Consider the following 22,788-nt stretch of genomic DNA (forward strand, 5'->3'; position numbering starts at 1 on the left):
AAAATCCAAAGCAAGCTCTTTTTATTTGAACGAGATTGTATAAAAAATACGATATCTCAGTACAAGCAGCCAGAAAGTTCACAAAAAGAAAAAAGCTAATTATGCTGGGTCTACATTCATATCAAATAAATCCGTTTTAAAGTCCATTGGCCTTATTTTCATTTCCGTCATTTTCAAAGATTCGAAGATCCCTTTCAAGGAGCCCCAGACTATGCCGTCAGCAGTCTTTGCCTTGTGTCCGTGGTATAAGCCATTGAGATTGGCAGTGTGGCATGCGGCATACCACCAGCCGCCTTTATGCTTCTCGGCGCAGTTCTCTGTACTGTTGTCATTATCTCTGTCCATAGTCGAAAACAGCTGACCGTCATGGGCTCTCGAGAAAGCATCGCCTGCGGAAAAAATATTTCAGAAGTTTAAATAACCAACCATGCATGGAAAAACTAATTTTGAAACAACTTGAATATTTCATATCTAAAAAATGGATTAACGCTAAACATAACACAAAAGATAATTGGATACTTTGCCGTCAATCATTTTTGACAAACGAAAACTGTCGCCAAGCAATGTGATTTAGCGCCAGTAACGGATAAGCGTAACGTCACAACACATTTATAAGACCTTCGCTTTTCGTAATCCCAAATGATCACAACAAAACCAATTTAATTTTTGTAAAGGACTTAAGTATTAGTTTTTTTGTTTCCTCTCGCATTTTGAAGTTAAAATTTGTAACTCAGCTTCTACGTAACAGTGTGCCATCAAAATTATGGCACAATAATACTTTAAAACCAATTAGCATGTCAATGCAACATGAACTGTGACGCAATTATCAATTTGACTGTGCGAATTCTGTTTCTTCAATCTTTTCCTGGAATGATCAGTGCAAGCTTTCATGATCGGCAAAAAAGTATGTGAATACCAATAATTGCTTTGGAAGTAAGTTTTTCTCGTAATTTCGATTAAATACTACGAAACATAGTTGTCCATTCCTCCCACAGCATTTTCAGGCCAGAATAATGATAACTTCAGTTTAACCATTCTCTCTAAGCACAAAGCAATGTCATGACAGCGTTGTGTCTAATGCTATTAAACACTTGAAATCCACTATTAAAAAGTACGCTATTAATGCTATAAAAATTCTTAAATGAGTATATGTTCATGTGGGTAATATTATCTGAAAGATGTTTTTCAAGGAGATAAAGGAATATTCCTTTTAATAGTATAAGCTAAGGAAAAGGCTGGAAACCTCGTGCGACTAACTAAAGACCAGGTTCGTTTCTAGGCCATTGGCTGCCCCCTTACTTTCTTAATTTTGCCACCCCAAAATTAAAAAAAAAAAAAAAAAAAAAAGCGCTCAACGATTAATAAAATTTTTATTTCATACTCACTAAGTACTCATAAGTAAGTCAGTTACCTATGACACATTATATAAAGAGTACTTACACATGACAAGAAACTTAAATGAATTTAAAACATTTAGTCGTGTTATAGCTTTAGAGTCTTGCAGCTCCTGATTTTTGCCGTCCCTATTTTTACGTTATGTTTACGCGCTACACCCCTGCTAAAGACATCGAAGATATGTTAAATTACTAAGGTTTGAGAGAGGCTGCGGTATTTGTGCTTTATATATAGTTTCAGTCTTCTCTGAAGCTTATAACGCAGTCGAAAAACATTCTACAACTTGTTAAAATTCACATAGCTCAACATGCTACAAAAGGCTTAATGGAAGTTTGGTATAGATAAAATGAAATAAGTTATTTCTTTGGGAAATGTAAACGCCGTAATTCCAATTACTACTAGATTACTGAATCACTATCTGGGTTGCGAAATAATGCACAGAATGAATCTAAATGTTAATCGGGCTTTGTCACATAATCCGGTGTTTCGAATTATTTGACTTTATGCCCACTGCACACCCTGTAAGTTTAGTAAGTAGAACAAAATGATTATGCAGTATACTGCATCCCTTTAATAGTAGCATTTGTATCGATTTCTTGAGTATTTCTAGAAAGATGCATAACAAATTTTATCCCTGCTTGCAATGTATTCAAATATTTTTATATGGAAATTCAAAATATAGATATTTCTAAGCATGATTTTTTTTAGGTTTGCGAGTCATTTTTCAATTGGGATCCTTAAGAAAAGGGGGAGGAGGGAATCATTTCCACGATTTCATATTTTACTTTTGCGAATCAGATGAACAATTTCTGGAAATGAACTTTTTACAATACCTCAATCTTTTTACATACCGTTTTACAATACCTTTATTGTTAGCAACGTTTGTGCTACCAGTTATCAATGTATTAGTTAAAAATAAAGGTAATCACATAATCCAATATATGGCGCGATTTATTACAAATGTTGCTTGCGTAATTATTGTACACGCATGTCCATAAATTAAGGATAATTCGGAGTCACGCGGAAATCGAACTCTTAAAATAAATATATCATCTTTAAAATCATTACACACATCTTCAAGAATTATATGCAAATTTCAGGAAGAAACCAGATGACACCGATGGTACGTCACAATGACGAGAGTGTAAGAGAGTAATGTATAAGGAATACAGGCAAAGAAGTAAAATTGTTCGCAGGCGCTTTATAAGCATTTCAGTGCAATAACCGAATAGTTATGACACAAAGGACGCATTTCGATGATTTTTTACGTGGTAGAATTATCGGCCGTCTGGTATGTGGGCGTACCGAACTGGAAGTATCAGACGAATTTGGAATTGCCCAGACTGTCATCTCCAGGCTTTGGCAACGATTCCAAGATGATGGTAATGTGAGTAGACGTTACAGCACAGGTCGCCCCAGAGTTACAACGCCGAATGAGGGCCGGTATTTGGCAGTTACTGCCAAAAGAAACAGGCGGAGCACAGCCTCAGACCTGTCTCGTCAACTCTCTTCAGCTACTGGTACGACAATTTCAAGGCAGACCGTATACAGACGCTTAGGGCAGATTGGTCTATATGCTCGTAGACCTGTCAGATGCGTTCCACTTACTGCAACTCACTGTCGCCTGCGGTTAGCCTGGAGTAGAGAGCATGCATTGCGGACACCGAAACAGTGGGCTTGTGTGATGTTTTCCGACGAGTCCAGGTTTATCTTGCAGTCTGATTCTCGCCGGACTTTCATATGGAGAGCTCCAGGTACACGTTAAGATCAAGAAAACATCATTTTAAACGACACCGTTACGGTGGTGCAGGAGTGCTCGTTTGGGGTGGAATTATTCTGGGTTCCAGAACTGACCTGCATGTTCAAATTGGAACCATGACAAGCCCAATCTATCGGGACGTCATTCTGGAACAACATGTATGATTGTTTCGGGGCGCCATGGGCGCACAATTTGTGTTTATGGATGACAACGCCCATCCTCACCGTGCAAACATCGTAAGCGAATGCCTTCAATCGGAGAATATCACCCGTATGGACTGGCCAGCATTCTCACCGGACTTGAATCCAGTAGAGCACGTGTGGGACATGCTTGGCCGACGAGTTGCAGCCCATCTACCTCTTCCTACATGTGTACCGGAACTTCGGAGAGCATTGCTTTTAGAGTGGTGTAATATCCCCCAAGATCAGATCGATAATTTGATACTCAGCATGCCTAGGCGTTGTACTGACTGTATTTTATCGTCTGGGAGACATACAATGTATTAACAATCACACCAACCATGTAACATTGGTTTTCTGTAAATAGGTTGTTTTTGTAATTTGCTCCAGGGAGAAAAAATTGCTAATTTTTTTAATAATATCAAACATAGCATCTTTTTTTGCTCTTAACCTTTTGTTTAATAAACAAGCTTTACAAATAAGTAAAATTTGTTTTGCTTCTAACTCATCCTTTGCCTGATTTTGCATTATCCTTAATTTATGGACATGAGCTCATTACTGGGGCGGTTTCCCTGAGAAGCGTTCACTTTTCAACTGTTGTTTGAGCAGTCTCAAGTTGTTTTGTGGGAACAAACAACGGGACAACGAGAACAGATGCTCATATCTAACCTTACTTTACGCCAAGCGTCTCGAAGAGAAGTACAATAATCTCAAGGTCTTGCTATATATATTCTGAAGTAAGATAGGTAGCTCAATAGAAATTTCAAGACCGAAATTCTTGGTAGGGTCAAATTCAAAGACCAATACTATGTAGGATTCTGCCCATAATGTACTAAATTTGCTACGTAGCTGAAACTTTTATTAAATCTCTAGGATGTTCTGATGCTTCCCTGCACGTTACATTAAGCTTAATAAGGCAATTCGTCAAAATTGGTTGCTTTTAATCTTCTCATTTGTGCACAGAGCAGCTGCTTCTCTGCTAAGCTAACTGTAACAAAGATCACAGACGGAACCCGTCGGGCTTAAGGTGACGAACTCGAAGTATAAGAAATTTTTCAAGACACTCATTATAAACAAAGAGAAGTCTTGGAATAGCTTTATACTGCAATTGCGGATTTAAAAGTGATCACAAACCAAACATCACTTCCAACTTGTAGAAAACCTAATTGAGAGATAACTGAAAAATATACATTGTCTTTCAAAAGGTCACTTATATTGATAAAGTGAAAGAAAACATGCCAGCTTTCTCGGATAAGTGAAGAGGAAATTGTCAACAAAACATTTTGAACATCGTTGTCAAAGATAATATACCAAAAGTACGTGCTGAATTATATTTCAAGCTAGTACGCAAAATTAGTTTAAGTTATATAAATGTTTCCAACTGGAAATTTCTTCATTCATTGCTATGAAAAGATAGTAACATTTTTGTAAGATTCTTACTTACAGGATCAGATTCACATGAGTCGTTATCAATAAAGAAAAAAGTTCTGCCAAAATACTACAGTTTTCGTAAATTCGCATCAACTAAAACTATGATTTCTTTACTCTGATAATGAAGGCAATGCTTTGCTGGAACAAATGAATTTTTTATAATTTTTAGACTCAGCCAACGAAAATATAATATGGAATATTTAAAAATAAAGAAGTAATTAAAATGGGTTGCTATGTAGCCAATCTGTAGTTAAAGACTGCCTAAGCGAAGTCGTAGTCTTTTAAAATGTTTTCCTGTAATATTTAAAAGATTACGACTATTTTTAAATGTTACAGGAAATCATGCTATATCACCTGAATTCACCATATTTTTTGTACAGGTATGTTCTTGAAAATCTTTTTATGAAAAATTAGTAAAGCCATTCAGGTCTTCTTTTCATGGTATTTTTCTTTCGTGTAAACACTTGAATAATATTTTTCTTGAAAGTTGATCAATTGGTATTTGTATAAAAAATACAAAATTGAGTGATGCATACAAATACCAATTATTCATTTTACATTATTGAAAGGGTTTCATCCGACTAAAATTAAATCTAAAAAAAATATTCTTTATGTAACCAAATATGCTCTAGCAGTGAATTTAGATTAATATGTGTACCGGGAACTTTAAATATATATATTGCCTAAGGCCTAAAGTTTATTTCTGCTATTTCATCAGCAAAACAAAATTTCAGGAAAGATGGCTGCATTATAATGACATACATATCGATAACCAAGAATGAAAAGACAAAATTTTACCTGCATCTCCACTGTAATCATAAACATGGAGCTGGTACCGTTGACTTTCATTGTCAATCCAGAACTGATCATAAACTGCATAACGTGTGTTATTTTCGAAATCTGTTAGGTGAATTCTTAGGTAATACTTTTTTTGATTGGTCAGAGCATAGATGTTATCATTACCTGCCAAAAAATTCACATTCATTATGTCTAAATTTTACTTCCAAGCTAATAGCATTATCCAAATAAGAATTTCTAATCGAAGAACTAATTCTGGTATTTGTCTCCACAAATATGATTAGTAATCCATAATAACAAAGCTTCGAGAGAGTATTCTATGATTGCATGCACGGGAATATATCACGAATTCCGTCAAAGATATTTATCTTTGACAAATTCATAATATATACCTGTTTGAGAAAATTGCAACACTATTAGGAATCATCAAAATTGAAGGAAATTTAATCGATTTATGACTATAGTGATACAAAAGAACGATTAAATTTACCAAGAAATACAAGAATATTAAATACAAAAAATCAGTATTTGTTGAAACCCTATAGGGGCTCGTACTCGTCGAGGCAATGAATCAAACAGGTTTCGAAGATGAAGCTGGATAGCCCGTCCTGTCATTTGGATGAGGTGTCGATCATCCCGTATTGACGTAACATTTCGTGGCCCACTACCAGGCTTGCGACTTGTCCAGTTCTCTTGAGCCCATTGCATCCACGCACACATAATTGACGAGATATTACACCCCACACCAGCTACAGTTTCACGGTAGAAAACTCTTTTAGCATAACGATCATTAGCCCTCATTCAGATCTCAGATGTTGTAACTTGCTTTTATTGGATTCTTTCTCATCAACGAGGCATAGTGACTCCTTGTGAAGCGTTTACCCCTGGAGGATAACGAAACACTAGTTTTAACGTTCGGATCTTCATCAAGGCTGATTGATATTTACGAATTTTTCGATGGTCAGAATAGTTTTTTACGTTCCATTACAGTTCTCTAATTATACTGCTAACACGACAGAGAGAGCTGCTCAGACCACGCATGCGCTCTCTGAAATTCTAAATTATATACATATACTTTTTATATATATATATTTCCCGTGAATTTCAGTATATTTGCATGATTTCTTCGTAGTGTTGCAAATTTCACGAACAGAGTGCATTAAATTATTTGTTAGAAATTTCACAAAAACAAAATTTATATAATTAAAGTTTAATGACCGTATAATTTAATTTAACCTAAATCAATGTGAGTAATTTATATTATTAACAAGTAGAATTTTACTTTATTTTTTTAGAATGCTTAAATTTTTAATTATTTTTTGGGACGTTTAAATAAGAAACATATTTTTCCTTAGCTGAAAAGAGATAAATATTTCTTTTTCATACAGAATAGCTTTTACCCATCACTATGTAATATGCAAATAAAAATTATTCCAGACATAAATTCGTCACCTGATTCATATGAATAATTATAAATTTGCGAATTCTAGTTATAAGGGTAAAATGTAACCAACCTAGCCAGAAATCTCGGCGTAGATCACCAAAACCAGTCTTGTATTTATGCCAACTTTTGTAGAAGAAATCCGGAGGTCTCTTGAAATCTCCTCTTCTTTGAATCACCTGGGATATATATATATATATACTACACATACAGTAAAAATTAAAAAGCATTAATATATATATATATATATACACAGAGAGAGAGAAATTGTATTATGTAAATTACCTATTAGTAAATTACTAAAATACTTGCCTATCAGTAAATTACTGATAGGCAAGTATTTCTATACGTTTGACGCTTTCTGCCACATGCTGAAAATTGGTTTCCGAAACAAAATTTCTCAGTAGATTGGGTATGCGTGTTTGCTGTTCAGTACCTGAGAACATAAAAATAACCTCTTAAAAATCAATTAGGAATACTGAATACTTCAGTTGCAAATTGTTATACTAGTTGCAAATTTTTCAGTTTTCCATCAAATTTTGAATAACATAGTCTTCCACCGAGTATGGGCATCTGAAAGCCCGAATTTGAAATTTGTTTTATTATCGATTTCATATTTTGTAACACTTTTACGAATTTTTTATTAACAAACTCGACGATTTCAAAGCGAGCAATGGCAGTTGTGTACGGAAAAAAAATATCTTCACAGTGCGAGACTGTATATCGGAAATTCTTAAAGATATGCTCATTTTAAAATTAATTTGGGATATTGCTGTTGAATTGAATTTTATGGTTTAAGTACGAAGAACATGATATTTAATAAAATAAAGGAAACACACAAAGCATTAAAAAAACGCCCCTTTGAGAGTAATGTAAAATATGAAAGCTTTCAGATTTTTTAAATTTTTTTATTTATTGGCTCGTAATTTTTCCGAATTCCTTCTTACTTTAATGCATCCATTCATCTGAAGTTCAAGAAATTCATTCTGCTATCATAAAGTATAAGATAATCGTCTTATATGAATAGAAAGAATTTGCCAGAATTCTGAATTTACGTGAAAAACCCCGAATAGAAACAATCTTTCTTCCGCATAACAAAGGTCATATGAATTGATTTTACACGTCTCAACCGGAAGAGGAAACCAATAGATAACAGGAAAATACGGCAAGATGCATACGTAATTTAATCGGAAATCTTATGATTTCCTCTGTTTTTTCTTATGGAAGGAATAATGTTTTTCGGAAGCACATGATTTAAGGGGAAAAAAGAAAAGATCGATAGTTTACTTTTAAATTTTATTCTTATCTTAAAGGGCAAATTTAAAAGTATGTCTACATATAGCATTAGTGAAAACTGTTGTTTGAAATGCCACTCAGTTTATCTTTCAGTTCAACACTTGTTTTCAGAAAGAGAATTATTGGAAATGTGAAAATGTTTGCTATTTGGATTTTTAAGATATGATTACTGTTCAGCCCCTTGGCTTATATATGATTTTCATTCATTCAAAATAGAGTAAATCAAAATTACTAAAAATTAAACAACCTCGTAAAAACTCGGATGTAACCAAAATTTGTTTAAATGTCCCTAAACAGTTAGAATGCATATCACTAATAAGGGATATTAATTTTCATGTGGAAAATTAAGCCACTTGTTTAAATTCTAAAGTTTTAGTTGCTCAGCTTTCGCAATCACTTATTGATATTGGTAGTCATTACCTTGAGATCTGAGTTTCAATTTAATGCATATTGTCCTAGGCTTTTTCTTTTAAGGCTAATATAATGGAATCACAACGCCACACACTGGCCTGCCAATTTACGACTCCCTAAAAATAAGCATTTTAATCATAATTATTGAAAATCATCATTTTTCACTTAAACGAATTATTATTTGTGAATATATCAGCAGTTACGAAGCATCAAAGCGTATTGTCTTCTACTACAAGTTCTAATGGAAGGTAACAAGAATCATTTCCATAAAATCTTTAAATAAGCATGATTTAAGTCAATGACACCTGCACAAGATTAACGCATGGCTCCAAATGACTTTGATCATCTGTTTAAATGATAATTTTGGAAAAGAGTACCGGATATGTTCAAAATAACTTTTATTCACGTTTTCAGAAAACACTGGTCACATTCAAAGTTGGTCCTTCATGAGAGGTAGCCACCAAGAGAGTTTCATTTTTATTAACAGTGATTAAATTTACAATCACAATCGAACTGCTTTTTCACAGCACAAAATCAAGGCGAATAAACTACTTTTACTTACTGTCCATCCGCCACCGTTCGTTTCGAGGTCACAGAAGGCACTTATGCTCCCTGTCATAATTCTGTTACGAGGCCATATTTGATAAACTCCACTTTTGTTGTGGCCACATTTCAAAACCTCCTCACAGTCCATTGGTTTCGGTGGACAACTGCAGTCAGCATAACCTCCTGCAACAAAATTGTTAAAATTCAAGTAAAACTATGAGGTCCAGAGCTAAACACACCAGTGAGCCTGTGTGACTTTAGAAAGCGACGTGACCAACAATGAATCATGTTGAGATGAATTGGAACTGGTTTGGTTACCTACCAGCGAATCACACTGGTTCGAGTTTTCTAATTTTTAAGAAAATAAAGAAATCAAAAAAAATAAATTTCACATCGCAGAAGTTAGGTTTAAGAAAATGCCCTATATGATCTAGAAATTTTTGAAAAAGCTAAAATGAAACTTAAAAAAAGTATGCAGTTCACTTCATATCCTATTAAGTACTACTATCATATGTAGAAACTATCATTATTTCAAATAGCTAAAGAAATAGCGAAATTAGTAAAATATTAACCATGTGAATATTTTCAAAATACTAAAAATAGTGCTGTTATTTTTCATAATCTTGACAGTTACTGCTGTACTTTTATTTGGAGAGGTTCTCTTTCTTTCCGACCAATTATGCTCCACATATAGTAAAAATATTCCATACAACAAATGAGTTTCCATTAAAAATATTTAAGATTTGAATAAATAACGGATAGTTGTCAGAAAGAACACCCTATTACAGGTAATAACTTCCTGGATCTGGTAAATAAAACCGCGCGCTTTCGATATGTTATACTCATAACCTGAACAAGTTTATGTGATTTCGTTGATATTATTCGTATTTAGGCTGAGGCTTAAATCTTTGTAACGAATGATTTTAAGATTGAGTGAATTGACTAGATAAGATTGGTTGATTGACTAAAAGCTTATGATGCGACAAACGTATGGTCAATCAAATAAAGAGTGGGTAAGGAGGGCAAAAAATATATAATTAGCGGCACTTCGTTTTAAATAGCAAAAATTTCTAGGTATATTAATAAAACTTCAGACTCAAACAATGCTCAAAGGCACTGTTAAAATAATCACAAAACTTTACTCAAATGATGAAATTAGTAAATAAAGATACCAACTTAAATTCTTCTTTACCAGCAGAGTTCATAAGAATAATAAAAATTTTTGCTACTACTCCGTTTTGAGGACCGTAAAAAATTGCAGCGAAAATGTATGCGCAAAAGCGCCAAATCTAGTAAATGCGCCCAATCTAGCGTACGAGCTGATTTCAGATTGCGTAAGTTTATATAGTTTTATATTTCTTAAGACGCCATTGAAATACTAGTTTAATTTTTAAATCCTTTTTTGATATCCTATGGATTTAACAATTTGGGAATTGCCCGTGACGAAAAGTCTGCAATAGAATTTTGGGTAAAGTGCAAAATCACCCACTGCTTGACGCGTTTTTAAGAATTGCACATACTCGGTATCCATGTATACATCGACCTATTTTCACTTAAAAAAAAAAAAAAATCCCAGAATTGCACAAAAATAGCACTTCGCACACTCTTGACTTTATCTATGTACACATCGACCTATTTTCACTTATAAAGTAAAAGAAAATTGACCAAAATCCAATCGTTTTTACCCTTGTAAAAAGCGGCAAACAAATAAGTGGACGATTCTGCATTTTACGAGAATTTTTCAAAGAAAAGGCATCATTCATTATAGAAAATTATGTTTGAACAACCAACGAGATGAAATTATCCATTAGCGATAACTCGGTAGCGAAATAGCGATGCAGGCTTTAATTCAGTTATGTTTAGCAATTTTTATATAAATTATAATAATGATCTGAAATAGTTATTTACTCTTATGCTTCCATTCAGTTATGTTTAACATTTTTTATATAAATTATAATTATAAAAATGTGTTATATGAAATTAACCTTTCATCTAAATTAAAACATCAATTTTAAATAGTTATTTACTATTATACTTCTTTCTTGCGTTAGGGTTGCCGCAATTATTTTTGGCAGCACTGGCATCAACAATAGTTTGGCGATTTTTGACGGCCCTCAAAACCGAATAGTACCAAATTTTTTAATGATAGGACTGTAGGTTAAATTAGAATTATATCGAACCCCAGAAAAGAGATACATATTTATAAATTACTGAAGGTGTTAATTTTACAAAGTAGAATATTTAAAAATAAATTCATTTGCTCTTTTAATATTTTGCATTTCACAGCCAGCAGTCCTCGAAAACCAAAGAAGTGCTGTTTGGAGAACGGATATGAGAGCATGGTGACAACAGAAGTACTGCTTCAACTGATATAAATTCATATACATCATGAGCTACTTTCTAACTTTTAATTTTTTGAACCAAACTTGAAGGTTAGTAGTGCGTTATTTTAAAATATGAGATAATTTTATTTAATTATTAATTTTACTAAATCGGAAACAAAATAATACAAGGATGTAAACATGGACAGTCTCGCTGATTTCTGTTTCAAACGCAATTAATCAACGTATAGATTTATACCTAAACAATACTGCAAGAAGCTCTCTCTCCAAGAAAGCATTATTTAATCAAAATTCGCGGAGACTGCAGATCCTAATGCAGCAGAAGGTTTTCCATGAAAAACAAAACAGAAGATTCAATATTACTTTTTTAGACCTGATAGTGCTTGAAGAAGAAAAGTACTTTTACCTCAAACTGACACCTCCCCCTCCCCATACATCGGCAACAGACTTTGGGCACTCTTTTGGCAATGAAATACGTAGTTTCGATGTCAAATCAATAAAGCAGGTGCTCCCTTCCTTTCCCTCTGCTTACTTATGAATCCCATTAAATAAAAAGGTATGTGGCTTCTCCAGAACCAATTCCCAGTTCTTCTAAATACGCTACCAATAGTGGCTGATATTACACTTCCATCGCATAACTTCCTCCACGTACACTTTCATGGCAGGAGAATTAGAACATTCGCGACTTTTTGGAAAAATACCATTAGCTTAGAACTAATGGATTGCGTCTGCTTCATTTCTGAACGAATTTAGTCAGTGTATGATGCAAATATAGTAAAAGTTAACATGAGACGAACGAACTTCCTTCCGAGAATTTTCAGTGGGAAACCGATTACCGAAAAAATTATACAATGCAGATATGAGCTTGCGCTAATTGGTCTAAAATTGATATTGAAATAAAAAAAGATATTAGCAAGGAAATAAAAAATTTAATTCTGAAAGTGTTCAAATTTTTGGAGACCCATTTTGATAAAAAAAAAAAAAATGTACGCAGTGAGAGGGTTACTCCACTGCGTAAATTTTTTATTAAAATAGGTTCAAAAATTGCGTATTCTTTTTATTACATACATTTCAAATCTACATAAACTTTAGAGTTGAAATATACAAAAAAAATTTTTAAAAGAGGTTTTTTTTAATATGGAATTAGATCATAGAAAAAGGATGTCAGAATATTGAAATTGAAGAATAATGATATAAAAGGAAAATTTTGAAAACTAATATTGGTTAAATTATGATTTATTTTATAAAATACAAAGATAAAACATATATATTCATGAAAATAATTGCATAAAACTTGGAAAGAGCGGGTTGCACAGTTAAATAGACGGCAAAAATTCATCCCCTGGGGAACCGCGGGTTGCGCAAATTTTGCTACTTTTCTACGTTGCCCGTGGAATTCGCGGGATACGCAGCGAGAGGGCTAACAAGTCACCTAAAGAGGCTCTTTCAAGTTTAACATGGTTTATCAGCAGAGATTATCCAGAGATGGCCCAGGTGGAAGTGCGAAAATTTTTTATAGGGTATTAAATGAATATACGTTATATTTAAACTAACATGGTACCGTTATACATCTTCTGTACATTAAAAAAAATAAAAACTGTGTAACATCATTCTATAAAAATATTTAATGTTTTTTATTCAATATGTATTATGATTAAATGGATTGTTATTTAAATTTTTAATTAGATATATTATGCATTAAATGCATTTTTATTGAAATCAGATTAAAAAATACCTAAGCAAATATTATTCTTAAAAACTGCATCTGCTGCTTTTTAAATAGCTTAGTTTTTTAATCAATACCTTACATTTCGCTGAATGGCAACAGACTCGAATGAAAAGTGAAACAACGTCTTTACAGTGGATAATATAGAATAGCGTTTCGAGATTAATAGCTCTTTTGGACTAAAAAGAAATTAAAAAAATTAACCTTTATAGAAGAATCTGCAATAGCTCCTGGAATTGTTGAACGTCGATAAAAACTGGAGTGAAGGGTGAAATTTCTAACAATATAAATCAGCGGGAACACAAGTACCAAAAACGATGTAGGGTATTGATTAGATTCGAAGTACAATATACGTTGGTTTACGAATTCATTGTATTACGAACAAATTTCACAACTGAAAAGCATCCCAAAGTACCTAAAAGTATGACAAACTCTCGAAATACAAACGCGTAAGCCGACAACAAATGAAAACTCCAAAATGCAATTAATGCAATGGAAGAAATATCTTCAGAAGACGACGGCGGCGGAAGGAAAGCCCCAGTCACTTGATCCACGAAACTGTGCAAAATGGGATACGGTGCTTACGTTATCATTCTCATAAAATTGTAGTAAGTCGTAGCATAAGTATTTGGCAATGCCATGTCTTGCTTTGGGAACATTTTAATATTTAGACAAAAACAAAAACACAAGGGAAAAGTTTTAACGGACAAAGGCTCAGCGATTTTCAAGTACAGGCAAGCGGTGTTAAGAGAAAGATAAAGCTCAGAAAGACAGCAGCTACCTGATATTTTTACCGTATAGGGTTTCCTTTTCAAAACAATGACATTTTTCATCTCTGGTTTCTTTACCGTTTTCTACTTACGGCCCCAACTTTCCTTCGTACAGATACGGAAAAACAAAAATCAAATTTTACTATTTCTGATATGTTTAATAATGCTTTAAATATTGTGTATATGTACGAGTTATAGAATTTCATTGGCTTGCATTATTAATCAGGAACGAATTGATTGACGAAATATCTTCAAGAAGGAACCGTAAAACGGTTTCACTCTATATGAAAAGTGGTTATATTGTAGTTCAGTTTGACCAGGTTCAAGACACTATAATAAATCGTTAGGCACATTAGCACCAATTAAAGTTTGAAAGTTGAATACCAAATATATCTGAATGATGACATAAAATTTCCTACCTTCTGGAAGAGCTTCTTTTAATTTATCTATCATAGCTGCTGCTGTCTCCAAGTAGGTCTCAGCCTTGGCTGCTTTGGCACTTTCACATTTGCTTGGTTCCTTGATAGTTTCATCACTAAACGCGGCTGTGAATAGTATGCCAAGGATGCATACTTGCAGAGCGGATGTGTGAATCATCTAGAATAATAAAATTTTGTCAATAAGTTGAGTAAAAACCATAAAATTATTTCATGCTACAGAGCGTTGCGCTTTTAGCAAACCTGAGGAGAAACCAAGACATGTTTTGATCATGAGAGATTTCACCATGACATAGATTTTCTAGAATTTATTATTTAAAAGAATGTTTTAAAAATTCATTCTTATATATTTTTAGAAGAAGCATGAAAATGTTCAATGATGAAAATTTGCGCCGGTAAAACGGAAAAGTACCTGAAAAACTTATGCGTGAAATTGAATTGTATTAAACTGAGTCATTCCAGATGTATAATAGCGTACTTAAATAGATTAAGTAGTGTGAATAGTTCTATCAACAATCTGCAGATTTCCAACACGATTTACAGTTGTACAACTCCATCGATCAACCACATAATAGACCTTTTGCCGTATTTAATAGTTAAATTATGTTTCTGTAGTCCTGTATTTGTCTTTCTCCAAGATACTGGTCTTCTCTCAGAGTTATTTGCATTAAACTTAGTTTATGGATTCACATCCCATTTTTCAAGTCAAGGTTTTCTTTCACTTATTTTGGAGCAAATCCTCAGCTGCTTCTTTCTGCTCACCACTTTCTCTCTAGAAACTCGACAGTTAAATCCACATGCGCAAAATTCGGTACTTTCCTGTTATAGTGGCCTTGGCGATAAACAGGAGGTTACCAATCTACGTATACGAACTTAGTTTACATTTTACATGTGCACTTAGTTTATATTTCTTCAGCTAGTGAAAATTTTCTCCGGTTTTCATCGGTAGATATTTAATATGTTTATTAGTTTACAATCTTCTATCGACGGAGAAAGATGCTATAGTTTATTTCAACGAGAAATCTATCTTACCCTCCAAAAGAATTAGCAAAAATGGCTATACCATGCAATTGTATGTTGAGAAAGATATCATCTGGAGATTCAGTCTCAGCAGTTGCAAAAAGAACGTTTTCATGCGGTAAATTGTTTTTAGAAGATCAAAAATAATCTTTCTGAATGCATTACTATTTATTTATTGTTGAAGATAGAAACTGACTTCAATCTAACGGCGCGACAAGCAGTTGAAGAACAACAACAGTAGCTAAGCTCCTCGCCATCAGAAATAATACATGATTACAAAATCGTGTTAAATAAATAATACATAAAATTTATATTAAATTGCGTCTGTTTTCATAAATCAAATAAATTGCGTACTGTAAATACTGAATGAATTTCTTGTGTGCATCGGTAATCGTTTATTCTCGCTAAGACGCGAACATATTTCTAGCCAAGGTAGCTACGGAAGTATTCGAAATCAGTTTGTTTCATTCATATAAATCTTCCTCCAATATTCTACGAACTAATTCTAAACATAATTTTGAAATATTTACATTGACTTTCGCCCTATCCTCATTAAATATATATTCTTGACTATCGTTAAGCAGACCGTTAAGCATTATCAATGGTAATAGGAAAAACTATTACCATTAATTTAATGATATATGTTCTTGATATTTAATCCTTCCAGTAGCATACTGAACTTGTATGATACCATGAGGCTTCTCAACAACTCTGCCCTGTCAGGCAAGGTCTCTCATTCTTTATTATTTAGTCACAGTTTTCGAATGCCATTTTCTAAATCACGTCCTCAACTCATAAATCGAAAATTTAAACTAGAAATTTTAGTGAGTAATATTGTTATCGAATCGTTCAAAATTAGTAGCCATCTTAGGATTTTACTGCTTGATGTCAAAACGATGTTATTTTTGCGCCTTTTTGTATCATTCATTTTATACTTTCCTCCCATTATAAATGAATGATATTTTGAAAAATGAAATAATAATTTTAAACAATAGGATTTTAAACAATAGTCTAATTTTGAACAATAGGATGAATCGGTATTGCATAAAAGTTTTAAGTTCGTGAAAATTCGTTTTCTCTAGTATTATAGTAGTTTTTTAATGACTAAGTTTTTGCGCGAAATATTTTACAATACACTACATCTCATACACAGAGAGCACTTGTTTGTTTAGTTCAGGGGTTGGCAAACTTTTTTTGTAAAGTCTAGATCGTAAAAGATCGCGGACTAAAACAAAGTCAGAAACCTTTTATGGAAGTGATATTTTTACATGACACTTATACACATTTTGCTGACAGTTAAAAAAAGAATAATATGTTTTCATTTCATTAATAATACATTTATAATAATATTAATAAATGTATTAAAACACAAGTTAAATTTTCTGCTAATGCGATGAATGTAATTTTTTTTTCCTCCGAGATATTTTATCACACAGAAGTTCAACTTTAGCACTTCTGACATTAACGTTGTTTGCAAACTGTCATCTGTTAATAATGATCTATACTGGGACTTTACACATGCATCATTTTCGAAAATGTCCTTTCATATTGACAAGTGCTCATAATACATATATAAAATCCCCATTTATATGATTTTAACTGATCATATTTATCTTCCGAAATGATTTTTAGAACTTATTAGATCCATTTCTTTAGATATCATTTTTCAGATCAATCACTTCCAATTGAAGGTCTGACGGAAGCTTGTCAGTTCACAGTCAAATGAGTTTTGAGACACGGAAATGTCACTGCATATGTATCAAGACCCGGAAAAGATTGGCCCACCAGCGGCCGGGCGGTAAAATCGCTGAACACTGGTAGTTCGGTCCGAGGTTCGAATCCCGCGAACGGGCTGGCTGCATGGGCGTTTTCGTGGTTTTCCCCATGTGTAACATCTATACGAGCCAGTTTTCCTTAGAAAGTCCTCAACGAAGGCATCCCTCCCCTTAGGCAGATAGCCCTAGTATGCTTTGCCATATTCTCAATACACACAGGAAAAGATTGTTCTAACTGTAATTTACGCTCAGAAAATATACCCGCCGCAAATTTATTTGGGAATGAAGATTTCACTAATATTGTAAATTTTTTACAGCACGGAAAACAATAAAACTGGTTTAATGAGATATGTGTTTCAAACAATGCAAATTTTAAACGTTAAGACTTAAGATACGTTTAGATAGATAGAACATTTTTCATATTTAAGCACTGTTTTACCCTGTAATTTTAAGTTAATTTCGTTAAGATATCCCTCGATGTCTGTAGCAAATGCTATTCATAGCCATTCATTGTTCGATAACAGTGGTTTTGTCAGCAATTTTTCTCATTTAGAAAAATTTCTTTTATTACTCCGTAATCAAAAAATCTAAAAAAACGTTTTCATTGCTGACACGTCGAAATGCTGTATGGTAGTGGTAAATCAAGATTTTCGCTTTCGATCTTTAATATAAAAAAAAATGACAAAACTGACGAAGGCGAAGTCTACGAGAGTGAATAAAATCAATTGCTTAAGTAAGACACGACAGATTTCCTGCAAATACCCGCTGGGAAACAGTAGGCGGCGGGCCGGATTTGGATTTGGGATGTCTTCGTGAAGGAACTTTTATCGAAAATTTTGTCGTATATTCAAGTTAAACATCTTGTTCGTCGATTAGCACAGCCAGAAGGGGGTAGTTTTGGAGACGGCATTTTTCATCTGAAATATTTTTATAGCGGTTAGTTATGTAGGTCGTCAAAGTACGTAAAGAACAACTTGCTGAATTCCCATTCTGAATTAAGTTGAGAAAAACTGGGAAGAATTCCCCGTTAAAGAGAAATATTTTAAAGTTTATTTTTATTGCTGGTAGGGAAAACGAAATAAACTTAGAAAGGCAATCCTTTTGAACTTTTATAGTTTATTCTAAAACGCAAGCCTACAGAACAGATTTTGGAATATTGTAATACTACTGCATATTTTCCTGATACTTGTGAGAAGAGCTTTTAAATAAAAGTCTGTTGAGAAGTACATAAGATCTACAAATAAATATTTTATTGGTACTTACGTATTAACGCAATCAGGCCAAAATTCGCATGAATCGCCAAATTTGGCGACCCTACTTACGGCAACCCTACGTGTTTAGACGAAAGTTTATTTGTAAAAAGAAAAAATAACACTGTGCGTGTACTACCACAGTAATGGGTTTTCGGCCGAATTTGCCGAGAAAAGAAAGAGACTTTTTTGGTTACTGTACCTAACAGAAGCGCCGTTACCCTCATGGAAAAAATTTGCGAAAATATCAAGGAAGGAAGCATCATTTATTCGGACTGCTGGAAAGGATACAATACAAGTGAGTTCGAAAATGCTGGATTTCTGCATGGAACTGTTAATCACAAATATAACTTTGTGGATCCCAACACGGGCGTTCACACACAACATGTAGAGCGCATGTGGGGCTCAGCCAAATGGCGCAACAAAAAACAGAGAGGACCAGCCCATCATCATCTTGACTCATACCTTATCGAATTTATATGGCGCCAAACTCAAGCTGTTAATGGCGAATACGGTTTTCAATTAGTGCTAAAAGCAATAGCCAAAAGATTTCCGCCGAAAAAATTCTGCAACTTATTCAAATTCGAAACCGGAAGGGTTTAATTGCTATTTTATATTTTAAAACAAAATAATATAAAAAACTGTATTAAAAATTATCTGTAATTAATAAATGTACATTTTTTTTTTCTATTCATATTTTTTTACTCAAACTTACAAATCGCGTCAACCTGGTTGCGATAATACGTAAGTACCATTTTATTTTATGCTTAAAAATATTTCTAACGAACAACAATGTAGTAGTAAACCTTACAATACTACTGAAGTGTTTATGTATGTAAAAACAAATAAAATAGAATTTTAAAATGCTGGAGTAAACGTTTACTCCAGAAGTAAAGAGTTTTAATTCATTTCCCTAGATGTCGTTTCGATATTTTTTTAAGTTTTTATTTGTGCATCAAGTGAGATGGCAAACTCAGGCATCGCCTGGGCGGTAATAAAAAATTAAAAAAAAAAAAAAAAAAAAAAATACGCCACTGAATATATGTCACTCAAGCAATGCAGCATAAAGTAGTAGCTTTCGTTTAAACATATATTACCTCGCTTTTTCGTACTACTTAACGTTCTATACGTGCTGTAACTTACTATATATCATATTCTATATAAAAACAAAGGTTACGAGTTAAAAATTTATTAAAACATGCATTTTTTATTCGCTCAATCATTTTTTTAAGTAGATTATTGTTTTTTTTAAGGAAATGAATTCTTAACTTAGCAAGATAAAAATGTCCTTTCATTTATAAAAGGTGAAGAAATTCTCATTATTCTGAATTTAAAAAATAAATAAAAATTAAAATACCATCAACCCCTTGTGATTGCATGATACATTATAATTAAACAGCTAAGTGCCCAATTATATTTTAGAAAGCAGAGAAACGATTTTAGTTAGAATAATACGACAATAACTATACCTAGCAATACAAAACTAGAACAATAAATTACTGCAATATGCATCAATATTGTAGTATCTCTTCGCCTTCACAAAAAAAAAAAAAAAAAAAAAAAAAAAACAATAGCGAGGCATAATTTCCAATCTGTTATAAATATTATTTATAAATTCTTCCTTTCCAGTATTTATATAAATTATTATTTTTAAAAAGCCTTTTTATCTTGATCAGTAATCTACTGTTAAAAGTTAAATAATAAATTTATTAAATGCGCATATTATTTTAAAACGGTTCACTTCATTATACTGATAAACAATGTATTTAGGTAGTTTGACTTACAAACTAAAGGTCTTATCTCCGGTATTATGTCGAGGGGGGCATTCGTGTTTGATTAATGGTGTGGTAGTGTAACGAACTTGCGGTGAAAAAGGTGTAAGACTAGAGTATAAGCGTTTTTGACATCAATAATAATGTTATCACCCCGGGGGGGGGAAGGTACGTAATGGCTTTAAAAAACTAGTGCAGCCCGCTGCTCAATAAGTGTCTTAAGAACAAATTACGAAAGTAGCTAATATCTAGTTTATTATAGTCAGATATTTTAATGATGAAAACTGCTATCAGTATCGCACTAGATTAAGTATGCTTTATACAACTTGTCTGTTTTGTGTATTTATTTTGCCAAGAAATTCAAGAAAGAAAATTAATTTTTAATATTTTGTGAATTTCGCAGCGCTTCTTCAAAAGACAAAAAATTATAAATTTTGATTTTCTTCTTTGAAGTAATTTTACATACAATAGTCTCGTAATCGTAATTAAATCTTTTTTTTTTTTTTAATTCCTCGGTTTTGGTACCATTTTCTATATAAAGTATAATAAAATGTTCTCGTCAAAACTGCCTTCCGCTGTTCTTCAGCCGAAATGAAGAGGTGCATTAATAATATTATTTTAAACCTCTTGTCTGAAAAGCAACTAAAAGATAAAAAGAATTATCATATTTTAGATGCTCAATACTGAAACAAACGAGCATTAAAAAAAAAAAAGGAAGCATTGATAAAGTACCAATTTAAATTAACTGTTTCTCAGGTAATTGCATGGTATAGGAAATACCATTTGCGACTGATAAATTTGAACTGTGCGTTTCTGATCCATATTCTTGCTGATCAAACAAAAGATGTAAAGCTTAATAACTGAAAACGCAATTGAAACGCCCTACTCTAAAATGAAAACGCACTGAAAAGTCCTGCTCTAAAATTCCCTGGTTTGATACGGTGCTTAAAAAAGTAAATAAATAAATAAATAAAGGAGTATTGAAGTAGACTTACCTCTTGTTTAAAAAAAATTGACTCAAAAATTTCCACAGCCAATTCCTGACAATCTAAGTTTTACTAAATATCCCCTAATGTTAATATAGTAACCAAACGCAAAGCACACCAAACTTCTATCACACAAATAGAACGTCACTGACACGTTTACCATGAGCACACATCAGGTTCCCGAAATCTGAAATGGCGCAACCAACCACTGCCCTCTGGGACTTGCACCGTCATATCCTTTTTCGCCAAATAAAGGCAACTCGTTAATTCCGCCAGTTTGGTAACAAGAATTTATTATCTCTCATTCATTAACAAATCATCTTTTTATCTTCTAAGTTCTTCGTAGCAAGAGGCCCTTGGTTTCCTTCACAAATAAACAGAAATGTCACATCTCTTGCTTTTATCTCTGTCTAGTTCTTTGGAATGATCATGACGCACCATCTTAGATGGAAGTTCGACGAATAAGACTTTATCAAATTTGATTTAAAAGACACCCTCGCCACAGAAGAGTTGAAGATAAGCAGTTCTTAATTCATTGCTTGAACTCCTCAGTGGTATTTTCATTCGATGTTGCAATCATCAAACTTGTTATATAGACTAGCCAAAAGATTTCAAAGACGTTTCTTAAAATAAAAGTAGTAAATGCCTCATTTGAAAGCAAAGAATCAAAACACATAAAAATACCGCTGTCTACTTTAATTATAATACCTTCTAAGTAATAACTTTATTTCTATTTGTTGCAGTATTTTACGTGTAATGATACGATCAAATCTGGCGTACCTATGGCTAAAATTGTATTTTTTGCAAATATACAATCAACTTACTTAGCAAATATCATTGAACTTAGCAAATAACACTTACTAATATAACTTAGCAAATATCATGGAAATTAATAGCAAATTTACTTTCAGAAAAAACTCATTCAATATTGTTACTGAAAATAGTCTAGGTATCAAGATCTACATGATATTCTGCACAGGGCCTAGCTGACATTGCCTAAGGATCTATGTAAAAAGCCATTTCAGGGGCTCCCAATGTTAACTTTTTTTTTAAGGGAAAAACAGGGTATCAGGTATTATAGGATAATTTATAGGGCTTATAGGCTAGCCATTCTCGGCAGTAATCAGAATCTAATTCTGCATTTCAAAATAGCTTCTTTCCTATGACACTTACCATTAAAAGGCTAAAAGCAAAACTGTTTGGTAATTGCAAGCAACTAGGTTTGGATTTGAGCTCAGACGAAAAAACTGGCTGCATGATTAGTTTTCGTGGTTTTCCCCGCGTCATAACATAGAAACGAGCACGTTTCTCTCAGAAAGTTCCCCATGAAAGCTCTTCTTATACAGCTTAGAAAGTCCTCCGCGAAGGCATCACTCCCCCTTAAGCAGATAGCCCTCGAGTGCTTTGCCATAATTAAATAAACTAAACCCAATGAAGCCTCCTACACAGATAAA

The 22,788-nt window shown here is 33.2% G+C and overlaps 1 protein-coding gene across 1 annotated transcript; it reads right to left on the bottom strand.

Moving 5' to 3' along the window:
• Positions 1-4: 4 nt before the first annotated feature.
• On the bottom strand, positions 5-21,576 carry LOC118188611 (techylectin-5A-like). The gene is made up of 6 exons (XM_035359101.2): positions 21,344-21,576; positions 14,514-14,691; positions 9,273-9,439; positions 7,077-7,182; positions 5,563-5,727; positions 5-389 (listed from the first exon to the last, which is right to left on the bottom strand). The coding sequence occupies exons 2-6, from the start codon at positions 14,689-14,691 to the stop codon at positions 100-102; spliced, it is 906 nt and encodes a 301-aa protein (XP_035214992.1). The 5' UTR covers positions 21,344-21,576; the 3' UTR covers positions 5-99.
• Positions 21,577-22,788: the final 1,212 nt, after the last annotated feature.

The sequence above is a fragment of the Stegodyphus dumicola genome, chromosome 8, assembly GCF_044657685.1.
Source record: "Stegodyphus dumicola isolate Sdum_Otavi_A_Nest chromosome 8, ASM4465768v1".
Taxonomy (NCBI): Eukaryota; Metazoa; Arthropoda; class Arachnida; order Araneae; family Eresidae; genus Stegodyphus; species Stegodyphus dumicola.

Coding starts and splice junctions, on each gene's coding strand:
- LOC118188611 (XM_035359101.2), bottom strand. CDS start 14,691: ATGATTCACACATCCGCTCTGCAAGTATGCATCCTTGGCATACTATTC. Junction 9,440..14,513: donor AAAAGAAGCTCTTCCAGAAG/GTAGGAAATTTT, acceptor ATTTTGTTGCAG/GAGGTTATGCTGACTGCAGT. Junction 390..5,562: donor TGATTACAGTGGAGATGCAG/GTAAAATTTTGT, acceptor TTTTTTCCGCAG/GCGATGCTTTCTCGAGAGCC.